General features: G+C 40.0%; 1 protein-coding gene across 1 annotated transcript in view; it reads right to left on the minus strand.

The window, feature by feature from the left end:
• Window positions 1–21,547, minus strand: part of nalcn (sodium leak channel, non-selective) — a 64,040-nt gene that overhangs the window by 19,532 nt on the left and 22,961 nt on the right. The window contains 5 exon segments of the mRNA XM_051072415.1: window positions 9,774–9,848; window positions 10,381–10,518; window positions 12,083–12,274; window positions 15,781–15,948; window positions 17,501–17,632. Coding sequence (XP_050928372.1) covers window positions 9,774–9,848; window positions 10,381–10,518; window positions 12,083–12,274; window positions 15,781–15,948; window positions 17,501–17,632 — 705 coding nt within the window.

Here is a 21,547-nt window from a genome sequence, read left to right on the forward strand (position 1 = left end):
AGTGCATGGCAGTGTAACAGTGGAGCCGAGACTAATGTGTTTTGCCTTGAGACCCTTTCAGGTGACCTGCCACTGCTTCCCCCTCTATTCAAGCCAATTTCAGGCTCGGCTGAGCTAGGGAGCTTTCCGGACGGGATTTCCACAGCTTTCCTGACCAAGGCTGAGAGGGAAAAAAAAATCTAATGCTTGACCATTAGCATCAGATCACATTCAGTCATGGCTATAGTTCAGACAGGGGGGGGGTGAAGAGTCTGATACAGTATGGGGTGCAAACCAGCTGGGAGACTGAAAAAGCTCTTCTCTTGCTGGGGAAATGAAGTAAAACCCCGCATAATGCACAGTATTAGTACTTCTGTATAATATTTAGAGTATATATGATTACATACAGATTACTCAAGCTGTTATGACAGCTTCATACTATCAGCTCCAACTACGAGCTAGCAACTTGGAAAGCACTGATAATGAAAAATAACAGTCAAACAGTTTCATCTCTCTCAAGAATCCTGGTCATTGAAGCGTTTTAGCAAAAGACCTCTTGCACTTGCTATTGACTCTGAGAGGTATGTGAATACTCATTTTCCCACTGTGCAATCCCTCTAAACTCTCTGATTAGTCCTGTGAAAAGTGCCTCAGAAGCATGCAAACACACAGAGTACAAATATCTGAAAGAGTAGCCAGTGGAACAATGGCAAACTGATGAACAGCCGCCTACAAAACTGCTGCCCACACATACTCACAGAGTGCCTGCGAGGATGTAAGTACAGTCATCTACATTTTACCATTCAAACATCAGAGTATGCCATTCACCAGCAATGCCAGACAACAACCGTGTATGTCAGAGAATGTGTGTATCATGGAATAGTATTAATACAACTCAACCTCACTTTCTGTGTAATCCATCCATTCAGCATGGCAGTTACTCATTGGTACAGCAGAAGACAAAAAGGAGCGTGTATAAACTGCATGTGTACTTCTCTGTCTTTATGAATCTGTGCTCCTTAAAAAATAATATTGATGATCTATACCAATATAAAAACATAAAAAGGCATACTGTAGAAATCTCAAAATATGCGTGGTCACTGTCATACATGCTAACCTATTTGCACTCCACATTCCTTTAAGTCTTGGTTGGGTTCCCCTGGCCTCGGGCCAGTCCAGCTGTAATACCCAGGGGTGGAAGAACTGAGAGCGAGTTAGCAGGGTCACCCTCTCCTCTCATTAGCCGGGTAATGAGCCATGCTGTGGAGCTGCTGTAAAGCCACACAGCCCATAAACCTCAAATAGCTACCTCCAACACCCAAAACAACTGCAAGTACTATTAATAACATTATCTCAATATCCAAAGCTATATAGCATCCAACTCTAGCCTGTCTTCAATACTCTCTATCAATAATTTATTGAACAAATTTACCAAATAAAAAATATCTGCAAAATTCACTTGAACACAAAATCTGACAACACTAAAATCATACAGTAACCTGAGAAAAAGTAATCTGTGACTGCAAACATGCAAAAATGAAAAACAAAATAATTTTATACACAGGTGATGTTGTTTCTGTGTGTGCATGTGCCTGTGTAATTTTGTGTGTGTGTGTGTGTGTGTGTGTGTGTGTGTGTAAGCCTGTGTGTTCATGCTAGTTTTAGAACATGGCAGGGGCACAGTGCCTGGAGTGTCTTCCAATTGAAAACTGAAGGTGACATTCAAAAGATAAGAACACATTGTATTGGGATTCTCCAAGGGGTATGCTCTTTTCTTCCCTGCTCTCTCTGTCTTCCTCGCCTTTCTTCTCCTTCACTAAATCCCCAAAAGTCCTTGGTCCATTAAATCACATAAATGGAGGACAGGCTTTTAGTTTAATTCATAAATAATCAAATCCTTGGTGGGAAGCCATAATACAATCACTCCATAACGCATCCGATCAAACTAAATTCTACTTAACAAAATGTATATTCACTGCTGAGTGCCTGACGAAACAGGGAGGCTGTAGCACAGAGAACACAGCAGACAGAATGTACATGCACCAACACATCACCCCATATACACACATGCACATATCAATATTGAGAAGAATCAGGTGTTGTTTGGAGAGAAGAGCTCTTATCCTTGTCCCTGTTGCCACGGTGACACTGTATGTTCCTGTCACAGCTGTGGAACAGTGACCACTCATCCTAAACCTCATTTAAACCCAGAGCAAACATCCCTCTTCCTTCTCCTCCCGTTCTCCGTCCTTTCCCTCCCCTACCCGTGTGTTTATCTCGTCCTCCACCTCTATCACTCACTCCATCTCCCTCACCCGCCTCCCTCTTCTCCGGTTTGATCTCTCACAGTCTATGCCAGATCGTACTCTGTTCAGCTGACAAATGTGGAACAAGAAGATAGACGCAACTCAACTGACGACCACACGCTGTCACTTGCCGTGCTTCTCTCCACGCCAACTTTTTTGACAAGCCTGACACACTGGGGGCAGCAAACTGATTACCTCTGTGCTACATCACACCCTCTGCCTGTGGTCTGTGGAACTCCCCGCAGTGTTTCTTTAAGGATGTACATATGGTGATGAGCCCTCCCTCTCAACTGTGTCTGTTAAACTGTTATATATAACATATTGGGGATCTGAGAGAGTAGTCATCCATCATCATCCATCATACCACAACTGATGCCCACACAGACCTCTACGGTACAAAGAGAGACACACACACACACACATACACATTAATCTGGTTCAGCCATAAATCCTTGAATAACAACAAATCATAATTCAAATTTTGCATTGTAGGCCTTGCACTAGATGGCTGTGAGAAGTACATCACAATAGCAGTCACCCTCAAGTGTGTGCAGAGGAAATCCTTTCTGAAGGCTGTTGTATGCATGAAAATAAAGGCAAAAAACGACTGTGCGCACACATGAATGGAGTACAATGTATCTGATTGCAACATCCTGACAAATAATTGAGAGCATATAAGGCCAGTAGCTTAAAAACACACACATATACACATGTATGAACTTACATGTGTGAACTCTCATGAACCAAATTAGGATTCTGCTTTTGGAAATTCTTCTGATGTATATTTTCTTCTCGCCAAAGTAGAGTCAAATTGATACTGTATTTTTGAATCATTTTTGAAATGTATTTTTATTTTCTTGAATAAACATGCAAGATGCAGAAACACATGTACGGGGATTTCCTAAATTTGAGCATGAATTTATTAATTTTGTCTGACTTTGTTTTTTAAACTTAAACACCAGTCTGAAAACCAGTGCCACTGCCCACTCTCGTTGGCAGTCTCATCATTTTACTTCTACAATATTTCAAAAAATATCTGGCATTTCTGTGCTCCAATTTCTTGTCCATTGTAATTTGACCCACATGATTTTTTCTGCAATAAACTAATGTAGAAAAATATGTTGGCCTGGCCAATTTATCAATCAAGCTCTACTTCATAAACAGACCTATCACAAGGCCACCACTTTATATATTGTTTATGTTATGTGACTGCAGGTTATCTATGTGTGTGCAGGTGGCTGTTCATGGGTCAAGAAAAAAATGGCTGTGTTTCTATTTCCCAGTCGTGATAAACAGTAAAACATGAGCTAAAGAACTACAAAGAAACACCAGTATTGAAATGTTATCACACACATTTCTCCTTTTGGTTACATGGGAAAACCATCACTGTGCCCACAGAGTATGCACAGTACTGTACGTTCTCTACAGGCCAAACGCACACACAGCTACACCCTCTCCTCTTTGCTTAGACAAATATGGCACACTTTGACATTTTCTCTTTTCTTATTTCAAAAAGACAGAGTGCAAGGTCTCAGAGCTCAGTGCACAAAGGATTCAAATGTCTCTTTGCCTGCATGCATTATGTAAACAGTACTATAGATGAAGGAAATGCAGCTTTTAGCTTTTCTCACTCTCCTGCCATTTTACTTGCTCTTATTTAACAATTTCCCAAATGTGTTCCTCACGACTCATCTACCTGGCCCGAGGACCTGTTTGATTGCCAGACATCTCTACTTCCACACAAACACACACAGAAAAGCAAAAATTAGTGTGTACGCAAACACACACACACACACACACACACTGATTTGTCACCACTGACAATTCATACCCATACCCATACACACACACACACACATTATCATTGTCATCCCTGCCCTTAGGGGTAAACACCTTTTTCTATTTAGTTGATATCTACCGGCACAGGATAAACATTTTCCCCTTTCCCTGCACCTCCCCCTGGTCCTCCAGACAGTGCTCTGTGGGCAGGAATGATTTGTTGGATGGAGATGGGCCATCAGTCTCTTCCATCACAACGCCCACCGACCTGTGACACCATAGATGAAGGCAGAGCAATAACGGGCAGCAACAAGATCCAATAGACAGGCTCGTATTTCAAACCATATGCAGCCATTGGCCCACTGTTGTTGTTTTCCTCTGATTGAAAACACAGTGTCTGAGTTGCACTGTGACATTTTAGATGCATGACTGTGGCTTTATGATTATTGCCAACTAATGCCACATAGCAAGTTAAAACAAAAAAAAGAATAAGAGTAAAAACATTCCCTGCATTCATTTATCTTAGAAAAGATAGATGAGTGACAAGAAGTAACAAACAATTTCACCCCCTTCAGAATAAATCTAGCATTCCACTAATAGTCTCATCAAAGTTGTTGTGTCATTCTGTTAATTATCTAACAGTTTAGCCACAAAGCCCAAAAACACATTATGTAGATATGTAGCGCCCCTAAATTCAACAAAGTAATGGAACAGATTGAAATTGAAATAAACTGCTGTATCGTGCTTTTACTATGACATACTGACTAAGAAAACAAGACACCATTACTGCAGGGTTATTTCACTTTGAAATCTCCATAGTAATGCTGTAAGGATTTCACTTTTGCACTGCTTTTGCACAGTGTTTCTCAAGAAATCTGTCTAGGAATACCTGTTACATACCACAAATACAGTCACTGTAAATTTCATGAAATAAATGTGTTCGGTTCGATTGTGCGACTGCTCGATAAAAGTGATTCCATGAGCAGTGCAAAGCTTTTCCAAGTATCACATCAGCTATGAACAAAAACACCTGGGAGGCTGATCTTTGAGTGCATGGTGTGTGTGTGTGTGTGTGTGTGTGTGTGTGTGTGTGTGTGTGTGTGTGTGTGTAGGGTTGGGGGGTAGGTGGGGGGAGATGGAGTCTACTTCCTCCCTTCACTTCTGTTTTCCTCTGCTGTCTACCTTTCTCCTGTCCCAGACTTCATTTCAAGCAAACCTAATTTCTCGCAATAAGTGCATTATCCTAATCAACACTGATGAGTGGAGCACACACTGGCGCATGCGTGCGTGTGTGTGTGTGTGTGTGTGTGTGTGTGTGTGTGTGTGTGTGCCATTAAGAAAATCCTGATACTTCAATGCTCCTGGCTCATCAGTGTGGTATGGTTTGCTGCAGCCCTGCCTACTCTCACTAATTATTAATATTGACTCTTTGTGTGTATGTACTGTGTGCATGTCCGAGTGTGCATGCACATGAATGTGTGTGTTCATGGATTTTGTGTATGCACTGAGAGTGAATAACTTTAATTCCTGTTCTCAGGCTGTGATTACAATATAAAGATTCAGAACTATTTCACTTGCCAGCAGCTCACATCAGAGTGCAGCAAGCTAACACTGATGTGCTAGATCATAGTGTACCCACAAGCCACTGTGCCTCTCCTGACGTTTCAAGCCTGAAACATTGAAAAACCAAATCGAGACAAATGGTCTGTCGAGGTTGACAGATGCAAGTCACTCCCCCTAAAAGGCTGGGCTGCAGTCACTATACAAATGATGACAAATGTTTTTAGCTACATGCCTTATTGATGATGTCATCATCAAATCAGCAACATGGCCAAACATAAACACACACCTGGCTGTGGCAACGGACAAGCAGAAGTAGCTTATACTCATGGAATGACAGGTGGAAATGTAAACTCGCCCTGCTGCCAACATGATGACGATCAAAAAGTGTTGCCTGGTAACTTGCCATCCATTCTGATCTGCTTCATTAATGCTCCACTGAGCACAGACATAGGCGATAATGGAGGAGATTATAGTGACTGGGTGGGAGTTTGAGAAATATTGCCTCTAACTTCATTAAGCTGAAACTCAAGGTAAAAGCTATTTAAGTATGGTCTTATAGGACCTATCAAAGTTTTATGTTTATGTTGCAGTCTGTCACAGTTGCTGTTGTTAACAGCATTAGTTCTATTCTATTTGGCCTCTAAAGTGCATATTTCATTGTACGTAATGACTCACAGGTACTGTATTTCCCTGTCTGTATTCATCTACTGACGCTGCAGTAACATACTCACAGGACTGTTCTGAAGAGGATGTTGCTGACCTATTATGCCTGAAAGTAAAATGAATTCCCAAGATGGGTCAGTCAAACTTTTGGCTGACTGAACAACATTGTTTAAGTACATAAGGAATGGCTTAAGGGAGGAAGCAAGAAAGCCAGTGCTCCCAGGAGTTAATGATCAGGACTGTTGTGAACTACTGTACACAGAGCTCATCAAGAGGTCTTAAATCAGTGCACTACATTGACTACATTCACTAAATCACACTAAATTAATGAATGTATTACTGTTATTATTTTTTATCTTTAAGTCAGATGGTATTGGATAACAAGAATGTGACATACAGTAGAATGTGACACTGACATCCATGTCAAAACATACTGTATATTGAAAATAATTTGAAAAATGGTTCGCTATCATCTCGTATAATTGTTTTGTGCAGGTGGGCCTTATCGCTCAAAGCTTGACTGCTCGTGTGAATTTTCATTTCAATGTGACACGTTCACACCAAAGACACACAAAAAGACAGCGCCGGCACACCTGCAGCCACACGCGTCCTGTACGCCTGAAGTCTTTCATGGGTGGGAGCAAAACACAATGGCGTCTGAGGGAAGCTGACGTGTTTGCCTGGTTTCATAAACTGATTTTCTGACACACATTGAGTGTGATGGGGAATGTGATGTTAGCGCAAGATATACTATCACCAGCGATTTCAGTAGCTACAAATTCAACATTCAGTTTAACAGTAAATTCAATCCTGATTTGCTCCCATTGACACATCAACCAATATATTCCACAATGAAACATGTTCTCTGTATTGTCAGCCTGTGCACCTCCCCACCCCAGCTTTCCACCAAAACTACACACACTGAGACAAAATTCTATAATGTGCATGAACTCACTCCTTGAACAGTTTATTCAGCTTCAATTTGTTGTTCCATTATTTCCAAATAATTTGAACATAGCGACTGTCTGTGTGCTCAACCAACTGAGAAGAAGAAATGATTAAAAACGTCCCAGGGTAGAGAATACATATATGGCTTTTGTGTGTCAAACTCTCACTCTAAATATTGATTGATAATCCATTCAATACCCATAAGACTCACTAAATCAACCAAGTTTTAGAACTTAAAAAAAAAAAGAAAAACATTAGGTGGGTGGTTATTTTTTACTTTTTTTTTAAGGAGCTTGCCATGGACAAATGTCACATTAATGACAAATAACAAACATTACCAACTCAATGAAGCCATTCATCAAACAGCAGGTAAAAATGATTCATCGCTTACACAGTAATTGGTTTCTCATCTCTCACAGCCCACGTGTGTATTTCTTATAGAGAGGTTGGACATGTCATTGGGCTTTTGCCATGTTTAGAGAAACCTTCTCTTGTGGGAGGGTGATCACCATCTACGGTCTATTTATAGTCAGCCTCTGTATCCGTGATTGAAGCACCAGTAAAATAGGCAATTTTACAGTCACTGCGCCTAATCACTCAGCTGTGGGTGGGAAATAACCTGTCCAGGCAAGCTGAGACCTGCCAGCCAGCTATGAGCACACATTCTGTATAGTGTTTGCTGTGAGCGTGCATGTGTGTGTGTGTGTGTGTGTGTGTGTGTGTGTGGCAAACCTGTTCATGTAGGTGAGCTTACAGATTAGTTAATATATGTAACAGTATGCAAATATAAACTGACCAGGGGCTTTAATTTTGAGCAATCCTCTGTCTGTGGCCATTCAAAAAGCTATTTCCCTATAGAAATCTGTCTGCAGCTAAACTTCATTTGCATTTGATGGCAGAAACCGCTTATTAAAGTTCACCCGTCGAGCAGTGTCTAGCACCAAGGCCTTAGTGTGTATTTTTGGGTGTAAGTGCCAGTTTTTTCACACAACAGGGTTTTGTTTTTTAAAAGTTAATTGCCCACTTACAGAACTCTCTAGAGAAGAGCCCCAAAAAGGTGAGAATGAAGAAATTAGTCAGAGCCCTGCCCACATGTGGACACATAATCCAACCCTGCTAATCTTCCCGGGTAGCAGAAGTGTAGCAGAAAAGACAGAAAAGCAGCAAATCAGCACCTCACATCACAGGGAGAAAATGACACTTTTTAAATGTGTTGCATGACTCTTTCACATTTTGCTCTGGAATATCTACTGACCATGCTACTTTAAGTTAATGAAAAGGGCAGTTATGTTAATCCAATCCATTACAACTTCCCAAATTCAAGAAGAATTTATGCACTGGGTGTCCATGCTGCTTACCAACAGTTATTTCAATCATTAATCAATTATCATTATTTCATCAACCAACCATCCATATGGAAAAGGTCAGATATTGAAAAGAATACCAAGAAAATTTGAGAACAGTTGAGAACACACTGAGAACAGTACATGATGAAAAGAGACTCAGATTGTTCACAGCAACATATTGAAACAATTGCTTCATTCAAATGGAACATTTGGAATTGGAAGTTCTCTTGTTCCCAAAATTGTTTAATTTCTTCTTTCTGTGTTTTTTTTTTTTTTTTGGCATTTCAACTTCATGTGTAAGACCAAGAAATGAGCAGACAACAACAACACACTAATAGAAAAATAACTTTCATGTGGAACATCACAACTCATAACATCACAAAATTTCCACTTACAAAGTCGTTAGTGGCTCATTCACATAAAGTACATGGAAAAAAACACAGGACGACTTAAAAATGTAATAACCAGAATGGATCATTAACACAGCCACAGTGGCCTTGCAGCATTTCACAACTTAAGCTTTGCTCACTTTGGTCTGGCAAGGCCATGGATGAATTAGATTTAGAACCAGAATTGCATTTAAGAGGTGACTCATAGTCATCTCCTTCAATATAAAGAAAAACCTATACTCCTATACTACACATCACCTGCTAGGCTGTCATTGGACAGGATTTTCCTTAATGATTTTTGATCCAGAAATAATATCAAAATATATTAAAACCTCTGGAAAAGGTGTTAAATCTCTCTTAAACTTTCCACCTAAGTTACCTTCCAAGGTGAAAATTAGGCTCTGCAGTTGCAGAGTAGTGTTCCACTTTATATCAGCAACACTTAGTTTTAATACTTGTTAGCAAGGCTCAGGAAGTTGGTGAGGTGCTGGGTCAAATTATCATCTTAAACGTTTGTGGATTTGTCAGTACTCATTGTATCTGACTGGGCTGAAATTGAAATCATGCAGTGAAAATCAAGCTTGCAATATGTAACCCCTGCTGCACAATTTAACCACTAACACAGAGGCACCAAAAATCTACCAGATATTCATTACTTTGTGGATTCTTTACTTTGTTTGGAATCATCATGCTGTATATGCAAATAAATGAACTGTTATGATTCCCAGATAATACCTGCTATTGTAAATCTGAATACAAATATGTTTAGTCTCTGCACATAGTTTACACAAGTTTCTTACCTGTTTAAGCTTCTTCAGGTCTTCATCCAGCTCCAGATTGTCCAAGATAACAGCCACAAAAAGACTGAGCAGAATCTAAAATGCAACAAGAGGAAGTGCTTCAGAACATATGCTGTGTGTGCACACACTGTAATAAGTTAATGTCATTATTACCATCTTAATAAACAATAAAAATAAGCCTTTTTCATGAGTATTAAGTCTGCTCAGTAATTGTATTTGTTGCCCGTTCTGTCCTGGAAGACAGGCTGTCCGTCTGGGTTGAGGTGTGAGTCATCCAGAGACTGTCTGTGCTGTCTGATGGCTCCCCATTTCAGAGGGTCAAACACTGAAATGTCAGCACTTCTTACGCCTGCAAGTCTGATTAACTGTGATTAGATGTACCACTTGAGAGAACATTGAAGGGGTGGGGGCACTAATTGAATGCATTAAGAAAACAATTCATGTATCCTTTTGCCACTTATTTTCCCCAACCTGGTTTTACTGACCAAAATAATGGAACATGAGTTTGAATGGGATACTGCAGCAAAAATGCAATATATCAAAAGCAACCATGACCAAAAAGTCTTTTCAACTTATCTGACTTTAATATACACAGCAGGTTCCTCACCAGGGTCGCAAACAGATGGTAGAGGATGAAGTAAATGGCGACCACCGGAGCCCACATATGACCTACAGCCACCAGAGTCTGGTCCATGACATCTACCCAGCCCTCCTGAGTTAAGATCTGGAACATGGACATGAATGCCTACAGGGAGGAAAGCACAAGATGAGAGAAAATGAGAGAAGCAAAGGGCTAGAGAGGGCGACTGAGTACACAAGTTGAAGCAGTGAGGAGACAGGGAAAAGACAGAAACAGAGAGGAAATTACACAGTGAAACAGACAGATTTGATATTTGAAAAATGCTTTTTCACAGGCGAGCAAATATCACACAGCTGATGCACATATCCCCATCTGACCATCTTGTTCTCGCTCGTAATTGTGAGATTTTTAAACATGAGCCAGGGAGAAAAGCGAGGAAGCAAGAAGAACTCTGCTTGGCTGCCCTCTTATCTACTTGGTAGAGGGCAGATGAAGGCGTATGGAACAGCCAGCTGTGACACGGTGGCCCCTGAAGTCAAATAGCACGCCTGTGCTTCCCCCTTAGAATCTCACCTCCAGACAGGAGCCCCCTTCCTCCCAGCCCCTCCCACCTGCTACCATGTCCCAGTCACTGCAGATAAAGACAAACCCAGCAACAGGTTTGCCCATAGGGGAGACCGCCAAACATCATTAACTATGATGTGTGAGTGCCTGTGTGCATACATGTGCGCGTGTGAGGCACAGGCATTGCGGAAACGGAGAGAGATAAAATGGGAGAGAGGAGAGTAACACAGCAAACAAGTGGCATCTGTTTATGAGCAACCCTTCATGTCCTGCTGTGCCTGGGATCAGTAAAATGTTGGAAGGGAGAAAAAATGAGGGGGGAAAGATGTGGCTAATGAGAGAGAAAGAAGCTCATGAGCACTTAGAAATCAAAGGAGGTTCCACATCTGTCGACCCATCACACAACCCATCATCGACATCTGGTGGCCTCTCCATTGCTTGTCTGAGGGGTCTCTCTGGAACTGCTCATACGAATTTAAATTTTTTTATTTGGTGTATTTTATATACTACCTGCATCTTGCAAATTAAACTGAAATTACATTTCAAGTTTCCTTGAGAACAGATCATTAAAACATAAAGGTATTTTCACACCAGATGTGTTTGGATTTGGTGAAAATACTATTTCAAAATTAGGGGGCTCTTTCTGTGGAAAAATGGTGGCTTAATCCATTTTCAAATAAACTGCACTGCATCACTGGTAAGAATACAATCCAAACTAAATGAAGTAAGAAAAAAATACTTCAAATTGCTGTATCAAGGCAAGTAATACCATATCAAGGAAGAACGCGTTGATATCTGATAGCAAGCAGTCACCTTGCGCAGTACAATAAAAAGAAGGCCAATCACAGTCTGGACAGGCTTCCTGCTACTATGTAACTGCTCCTGATTGCTATTAACATAGAGAAGCTAATAACAGTTAAAAAATCAAACATATGCCAAAAAACTGTTAAATAAATGTTATGCCTGATGATGTTACTTTTTTTTTTTTTTTTTACAAGTTCTGGCTCATTTGGGCCAATCTTACCTAAAAAAAAATACTTACACAAGTGTGTAATGTAACCTAAAAAATAAGCTTATGATAATTTTTCATTTTTCTTATTAATATGCTTTCAGAAGTATTCAGATTGCTCTCTTGGTGACAGAACGAGTGTGAGGGGTATCTTACTCTGGGGAATGTGGTGAAACGGTCCAGCTCCTCCACAAAGCAGAACATCTGCAGGCTGATGGCCGACATGACGATGAGAAGGCTGGCAGTGAACACCACCAGGCTGCCTAGTTTTTTACCTGGACCAAATATCTTATACACAAAGTCCTCCAGCGCTGGGGAAATCTTAATCAAACGCACCACACGAAGCACCTGAGGGGGAAAAAAACAGACAACTCGACTGTTAAGTTGCTGCTTGTGTTAAAATTACAAAAGCAAACATAGAAGCACATTGATTACTTATTGATTTTGAAAGAGAAAATTGATCTTAAACCAGTGTTAAAGGTCCAGTGATACTGTGCTCTGTCAACTGGCTTAGTTCCTAAATTGCTTGTGGTGACAGCAGCCCCCAAAAGGTAATGCATCTTGGTCAGGCTTTGATCGGGGATCCAGAGAGTGGCTATTGATTGAGTTTCACACTGTGATGCCCCTGGCCAAAGAATTTTCTTTAGAATCCAGCTCTAAGCCAAATTAATGGCCATTTCTCATTCCCCAGATATACAGCAACGCGGGATGCTGGTCTAAAAGGGAACCTACAGTAAACAAATACAGTAATAACACTCCCAGCATGATGACAGATGGGATGGGAAGACACTACGTTCGACTCCTGACAGACCATGATGACCACTATCCATTTTAGAACAGATGCAAGCTCTGAGGCTAAGAGCAAACCATGAGAGGCTAGGTTCACAGAGGACACGAGGCCTAGACAGAAAAATGAATAATTCACTTATCTTTCTTTTTGTCCCCAGCCATAGACCAACAAATCAGTAAGGAACTAAAATACATGCCATTGATTTAATAAAAATAGAAATAAATCACAAATATAGTTAAATATATTACATCATAAAACATATTATTCTTAAAGCTGCTATGACTATCTAGTGTTCTGCAGCACCAACAAATGAGCCGAGCTCTAATCATATATCACACTGGCCCTCAACACCATACAGGACTATGATTATCATTCAATTCTGAGTACTGATCTGATATTGATCCTTTTTGTTTTAACATTAATATTACGCTGCTTCATGCTAGTCTATTATATGGAAACATATAATACTGGGATCAAAAGAGGAAAACAACAAAAAAATACACTACACTTTATATGTGTATATGAAGTGTATACACACACACACACACACACACACACACTGTGTATATATATATATATATATGTGTTATATATGTTATTTACATATATTTGTAATTAAAGAACTATTTGTAATTAAAGAACTAAACACAACTTTTTCAGAGGAAAAACATATCTTGACTCCTAGCATCCAGAAATGTGATGTGCAATAAACAATCTTGAATATAATCGCTTTGATGAGATGTGCGAGACAAATTACTTTCACCAGAGGCTATCCCAAAACACAATTCAGGCTCAGGCCCAGGTAACACGATAAATGATGTTGCATGGCTAAATCAAAACCTTGTTTTTTTTCCTAACAAAGACTATTGTGCGTCTGCTACCACTGATTAACTACAGATGACACTCAGAGAATGGCTTTCTAGCTGTGCTGCATATGTATGCTTCTGGCTCCAGCCTCTTGCAAGACAAAGCAATGCTTAACATAAAATTGAATTGCATAATGTGTCACGTTGTCACTGTCACAGATATTCAGTCCAGCATTTTAAACCATATTGGCCTGATACCAATAACCAGAATCGGATCGGTGCATCCCCACCAGAAATGTCCCAAAATTATACAATGTGCAGGCTCTCTGAGCGAATGAATTGACTGAACTGTTAAATCGTGCTGCTACTGAAGTCATTACAATTCTGAACACACAGAGAGAAGTGTCAAGGTAGGTTCCACTGACTGATTAAAAATCATTCTGCCAAGTGTATGTCTGTGTCAAAGCTTTAGGGTTCTAAGTAGCACTCTAAAGCATGTGACATTTTATCTAAACTGAAACACAATTGGTCAGGCTAACCTTTAGCAATGGCTGGATATAACTAAATAAAAAAACAGAGACAATCAATGATTCCTTAGCCTAGTCCCTTCTCCTGTGGCTAGGAACACAATTTTAATCCCAGCACAGAGCCTTAAGGTTAATCACTTGTGACTAAATGTCAGCGGTTTAAACTGAGACCTACATGGAAAAATATCAGCAGGGAAAGTGAGTGATTAATATTTTCCCAAGAGTGAGGCGTGGCTAAGGCACTTAACTTCCAGTTTCCAGCTTCCAAAAAAAAAAGTGCTCGTTAGCTAAAAGCAAAAGACTGATTGCATTTAGAAAAACTGATATGAGTGGGGCATTAATGCAACAAAAAAAAGTACTGACAAACCTATTATCTGTACATATGAGCTTGTTCCCTGTTTGTATTTGTTGAGACAGAATAAAATAACTTGAATAAAACCAAAGATAGTCACAATTTTTGTCACTGACATCTTTCTTGCTGATAATAAATAAGTATGCATTACTTGCACAAAGAACACAATAAAAATTACAGCACCTATTTTCATAAAAATCAATTCACAGTTGTAATATTGCTAATAGACATACAATACTGCTCAGAGGAAAATGAAGGCAGGGTTAAATAAGAAATATATTAACGCCATTTAAAATTGCATTATAACATGAATTTAAGGTATTACAAACTGAACAGTAGCAAATTATTGTGTTTTTTTTTTTTTTTTTATAAAACAATCTTGTTTCTGAAATTGTTTAAAATGAATTAATACTAATACTTAAACAGGAAGTTAATCAAAGAACAAAAAGTGAATGGACTGCTGCTACATTTTATCTGTTTATATGAGTCTTCTTGAATGTAAGCCTTGCACATGTGTGGATGACAGCTGCTGAGAGAGTCAGACAGGATCAGGGCAGCTTGTATGGTCAAGGCTCATTAAAGCTGCATCAAGGAGCCGTTTCCTATCGACTGTCCACATAGCTTTTCATCAGCTACATTATACTACCTACAGGACGGTCACAGGGTTAAATCTTGGACTAGTGCACGACTTAAATGCTCTGGTTGTGAATGACAATGCTCCAGGGTACCATTGTCACATGGGTCATAACATACAGAGCTGATTTATATTGCTGCAATGAGAACTGGAAAAACTAAAAATAGGAAGTGAAAAAAATGTTAAGTGTCCACATTTGGAGGATGTTTACACACATGCAAACTTGTAGGCAACAACGGAATTTACAAACAAAAATAATGTAGTCCACCACCTCTAGATGAGAAGAGTAGGATTTTCCCAGCTCATCTGCCTCATATACAAGGATTGAGAACTGCACACACAGGCTCAGATGAATGATTCAAATCATTAAAATAATGATACAACTCGTTTCTACTGAATACATCAAGAGTAAATGTCCTCCAAAAAATGTGTCATGACTGAAAAATGCTGCAGTTAAACTCAGAAATCAATTTAACTGAATTTCTGTTCTACATTTGTGGTGACGGTGCATTTAAAGCATTTTGAATAAATAGAGGAGAGGTTTTTAACCAAGATGAGAGATATGATTGATTTGTACTCATTAATGCATGGTCACAGGAAAGAAATGTCACAAAATGATTCACAGCTTCTGTTTTCAAGTATGGATGATTCAGTTTCACATTCAGAATATAAACGTATTTAAGTATGTTTATGCAATTCTGCATTTGTGCAAGTGCATAAAAAATGTGCATGTGTGTATTCATACCTGAAAGTAGGTAAACTGGGAGTGGTAGAGGTCAGGGTAGATGTGCAGCGTGGTGCCTACCACCAGCAGAGATTCAAACTTGTGCAGGGAAGAGCTGATGTAGCCAGTGAAACCCAGACACCAGATCTTCAAAAGAGCTTCCAGGTCAAACAAAACAGTAAAGGCAACCTGGGATTGAATGAAGAAAAAATAAATCAATGTTGGTATATATTACAGGTACTACAGGTATTTTATTCTATGGATACAGTTAATCTGCTACTTTAATGTAATATATTTTGTGTTACATTTTCTTTTTTTTTATTTATTAAGTCAACATTGCTCATGAATGGCTACATATACTCATGGCTACAAGGCGTTGTCCTGGTACTGTACTGACTCAGACTGTATTTTGTGATTCAAGATTGTTCCAACCTGCCTTGTGTCAACAGTCCAGGCTGGTGGTGGCGGTGTAATGGTGTGGGGAATGTTTTCTTCGCACACTGAGTGGTTTGAATGCCAAAGCCTGTCTGAGTATTGTTGTTGACCATATTCATCCCTTTATGGCCATAGTTTACCATCTTATATTGGCTACCTCCAGCAGGACAATGCCAATGCCACAAAGCACAACTGGTTTCATGAACACGACAGTGATTTTTGTGTACTAAAGCGCTCTCCTCAGTCACCAGACCTGAATCCAGTGGAACAACTTTGGGATGTGGCAGGACAGGAGATTTGAAAATGAACATGTAGCTGACAAATCTGAAGAAATGATCTGAAGCAACATATGCTCCATGTCAACAGCAGGGACTGGACATCACGGTATCTGTTTTTTGCGGCATCAATTTTGACCATTCTGTTCGATATCCGTCTCTTGCTATAGTAGTCTACCAACTTTATGGAAGTACAATAACAAATCGCTGTGTTCAGCAGGGGAAATACGGTAAGATGGAGAGAATAGAATTGGTACCTCAACAGTAAAATGTATATTTCTCCAACTCTAAACCCAGTGCCTCCATTTCCTATTTCACAGGCTTCACACAGATTGGAACAAATCTGCAGATCGATGGCTGCATGATATGGGTGGAGGCAGTGAGAGAGGGTAATATTGTGTGTGGTTTTTCCCCTTTTCTTATCTCCTCCACTCAGCTGTGTGTGAGAGAGAGGTATGAAGGAGACGGGGGAGGTGGGCACACTCTTCACAGTCTTTGTTGGTGCTTTCCCACCTGCATGCTGATGACATCAAACAAACCTACATGACACACACAGTGTCACATGTGTGTGTGTTTATGTTAAAACTATAGAATCAAAAGAACAAATACATAACCCAAATCTGATGAGACAATTAATGCAAATAAAATAATCTATCCACTGAACAAGGATACATATACAGATGTGTGGATTATAAACTGGTAGACACCCCAGTTACATCATGCCTTATGTGAGTGGACAGAGGAATATCATTCAGATTACGCAGGATTACATTTTAATAACACACCATAACATTACCACAGATGGCATTCCCAATAACCATTACTGTAAAAAAAAACCATGTATGCATTATTTAATGAGCTTTCTACTTCTTTACACAAAATTCATGATTATATTGATATTACAAAAAAATGGGATTTGAGGTTGACATTTGGAATGGTAAGAAAAAGCAGGAAATAAAACAATAGCAAAGAAAAAACAATAGCAACAAAAAAACAACAAAAAAAAAAACAACAAACAAAAGACATCTCACCTCTGCCAGGTAAAACTCATCATAGTGTCTGCGGTAGTTCTCGCCTTTATAATAGTTGCTAGCAGCAACGATGACGTCCACAGCGACCATGCTCAAGATGAACATGTGGAATACAGAGGACCGCATCAGTTGCTGTGGAAACAGTGAAGTGTTCAATTGTAATCAGTGTAAATTGCACACGACAGGCAAAGTGGAAAGGAGAAGTGCATATGAAATCAAAAGGCCTTTTTGTTTGTTTCCTATTGAACTTGATCAAATTCGGGTTTGGATATGAGCCAACAGTGCAATAATAATAAATGACTGAGATAAATCATTTCCAATCTGATTGAAGGTTATGACAGATGGACAAGACACATAGACAGATACAGTATATTGTACAAAAGAGTGAGAATTGTTCTAAAATAAAGATGAGGAAGGAGGTTGATGAGATCTGATTTTCCTTCAATGTAAATTTGTCCTCCGTATCTGTACAAAGATGATGGCTATGACTAAAAGACTTGTTACATTGTGTTTGAGTCAAGATCTGAAGTCCTTAACCGATTTTGGAAGGCTGCACCTTTCATACTGGATATTAAAAATATCAAGACTGCTGACACAAGCTGTGGTGACATATGGTTTCAAAAGGCTCAAGTGAACTAAAAAAAAAAAGAGAACCTGCGCCCCACACTACATTGCAAACATTCACAGACATATACACCTGTCAGCCACAACATTAAAACCACTGACAGGTGAAGTGGATAACATTGATCATTTTGTTACAATACAATGTTCTGCAGGGAAACCTTGGGTCCTGACATCCATCTGGATGTTACTGACATGTCCCAGCTGCCTAAAAATTGCTGTAGACCAAGCATACCCTGCCTGGCAATGACCCTCCCCAATGGCAGGGGCCTCCCCCAGCAGGACAGTACTCTTACCACACCACAAAAACTGCTCAGAAACATTTCAAGGAACATGACAAAGAGCCCAAGTTGTTGACCTGGCCTCCAAACTCCCTAGATCCCAATCTGATCCAGATATGTGGGACCTGTCTAATATTGTGTAGGTTTCCCTCGTTCCACCAAAACGGCTCTGACCCATCGGGGCATGGACACCAGACATCTGAGTCCTGTGGTGTCTGGCATTGGCAGCGGATCCTTTGGGTCCTGTGGGTTAGGGGGTGGGGCTTCCATGGATCTGGCTTGTTCCAGTACATCCCATACTGGATCAGATTGGGATGTGGGCAGTATAAGGACAGGTCAACACCTTGGGCTCTTTGTCATGTTTCTCGAGACATTTCTGAGCAATTTTTTGTGGTGTGGTGGGAGCACTGTCCTGCTGGAGGAGGCTGCTGCCATTGGGGAGTGTTGTTGCCAACGGGGGTGTGCTTGGTCTGCAACAATGTTTAGGTGGGTGGTACGTGTCAAAGTAACATCCAGATGACTGTCAGGACCCAAGGTTTCCCTGCAGAACATTGTACTGTACTAAGATGATTAATCAGTAGTTTTAATGTTGAGGCTGATCGGTGTATATCCACATTTAAAGTCAAAATGTTTTAGAGAACACAGGCTGGATGACAGATGATGAATTGTTAGATGTTTAAAGACAGAGGAAATATACATGTAGTACCACAGACATGGGCTCTTTCTTATTTGGGGTGCCAGTCATAGACCGTAATCTATATTAAGAGGTGGGGACGGGAAAAAAGAGCCAGGAGCTAAACTGCAAGAAATTCAAAGCAATCAGGAGCCTTTCATTGGTTGCTGGGAGAAACATCCATGCAGATAGCAGAATCAACGTGTATTCAGACAGCTGGAAACAAAAAGGAGAAGGGGGAATAAATGTATGTAATTTCCTATGGGAATAGCAGTGGCACTCAACGCCTGCAACAACATCACATGATGGAAACAATCACTACATTAAAGAATGTGGAGAAACTGCTCCAAAAAAAGGTCACACAAAACATGTCTCCCTCATTAAGACAAACACTATAACTGCGCATTCCTTTGGAGACAATATGACAGATGTGATCACAGCCTTGAACTGCATGTATGTGGCAGAGCGAACAGCTTGTGAGTGGGTAGAATCACTCGCCCTATAAAAAGACTTGCATGTGAGATTGGCAATAGGAAGGATTGAAAAAAGTGAAAAATGAGAGGAAGACTTTAAGCCAGATGAAGAGTTTTTTTTTTTGTTTTTTGTTTTTTTTGCAGCAATGCTGGAAAGATCAAATTCGCCACAGGAAAATGGGACCACTGCCATCCACCCTCCTACACACAAATACACTTACGGTACAAACTCTTTAAAGTCTACAAGGCCTGATCTGCTATTGTGTTTGGTGTTTTGAAAACAAGTGATGATGGAATTAGTAGATAAAATAATCTAACTGAACTTAGGGGAAAATTACATGATAATAATGATCCTACTAAGTGCCAAGGAGAGAGACCAGAGTTTTAGAAAGACTGTCCCCACCACAAAAATGACAGCTGTTAAACACTTAAAATGAAATATGCTTACATGTACTTGAAAGGGGCTCTTATGGTCATGAAAATAATGACTGCTGTCAGTTAAAAACAAGGGCAGAAGTAGCATTCTTGTAATAACACTGCTAAATGCTATTGGAAGGAGGTCAGAGTGGATGCTTTCTTCCACAAAGCCTGTGATTTTGACATGGGAGACCACTGTCGGCATCTCATCTCCTACCTGTCTGTGTCGGTTTTCTTTTAATGCAAACCACAGTCTTTTTCTAACCTTAACCAAGGAGTTATTTGTAATGGGGTTGGAAGGCATTGTCAAACATTGTTTCTGTAGTGAAAGTGGCAACAGATAAGGCAACATTAATTTGGGTCTTTTGAAGGGTGATTACAAACTAACTATAATGTAATTAAAGCAGAAAGTCTTGCTGGTTTTAGACGTTAAGATATGGCACTCTTATAGAGTAAGCACTGCTAGCCAGTTGTCACCTCTTTAAAAGGGTGTTTGAAGAAACAGAAACCCTCAACCAAGTCTTGAGGGTCAAGACTTTGTGTTAGGGTTACCATTCTAGCTTTAGGTTATGATTACAATAACAGTTTGGTCGTAATCCTGGATTAAAAGTGTAATTACAATTACAATTCTGTACATACATGCAAATGGATACAACATGTGCTAAACGCTATTTATGTTAATTCTATCTTACAGAGCAACCACAATATGAAACCAGGATCTGACTGGCATATAATCAAATGCAGGTCTGTGTTTCAACAATAACTTTACTGGTATTACTCCATCTTCCTGATGGTCTAAATACAGTCTTCTCTCTTCTTCAATTAACAAAACTCAGAAGGGGAAAGCCTTTTGATCATATAACTTTGTTTTTATGTTTTACAATTTTATTTTCTGCTCTTATTTTGTCATATCGATTTGTCTCTGTCTCTGTCTCTATCTCGATTTGTCTCGATTAGTTTACTAGATTGTTTTTTTATTAAACACCACATTAGTTTACGTCACTAATGTGAATTAAAGCCATTACTTTAAGACCAACTGAACTTCTAGCCTTGGGTGTTTTTGCAGAACATACACACATGCCCACTCTCCACACACAGTGGTTAGGCTCCCTGACTGAGATTGGACGTGACAAAGCAGTTTGACATTTCCAGCAACCAGACGCTCTCCCCCATGGGTGTTTTTGGCTGAGTGGAGCTTGTGTGTGTGTGTGTGTGTGTGTGTGTGTGTGTGTGTGTGTGTCCGTGCGTGCATGTGTGTGCACGCACACAAGGGAGCAGGCGAGAGAGACAGAGGCAGACTGACAGAGAACAGAAAGTACATGCTTGTGCGTATGAAACGGCTGATTTTCTCAAGGTCTTGACTTTGCCCATATTCTCTGTCAGCTGTTGGGAATCACACTGCTAAGAAAAGCTGGAGAGCTGACATTTGTAGCCTCTGTCATATGGAGATACAGTCTGTCCATTCAGCTCTCCCACAAAATAACCTTTTAATCTTTACCTCACATTCCCCCCTTCTTTTCCAAAATGGCTAAAGATGGGGTGAACTTCACCAGATAACATGCTCCACATCGCTCTCAAGGCA

The sequence above is a fragment of the Lates calcarifer genome, linkage group LG1 (genome assembly GCF_001640805.2).
Source record: "Lates calcarifer isolate ASB-BC8 linkage group LG1, TLL_Latcal_v3, whole genome shotgun sequence".
Lineage (NCBI taxonomy): Eukaryota > Metazoa > Chordata > Actinopteri > Centropomidae > Lates > Lates calcarifer.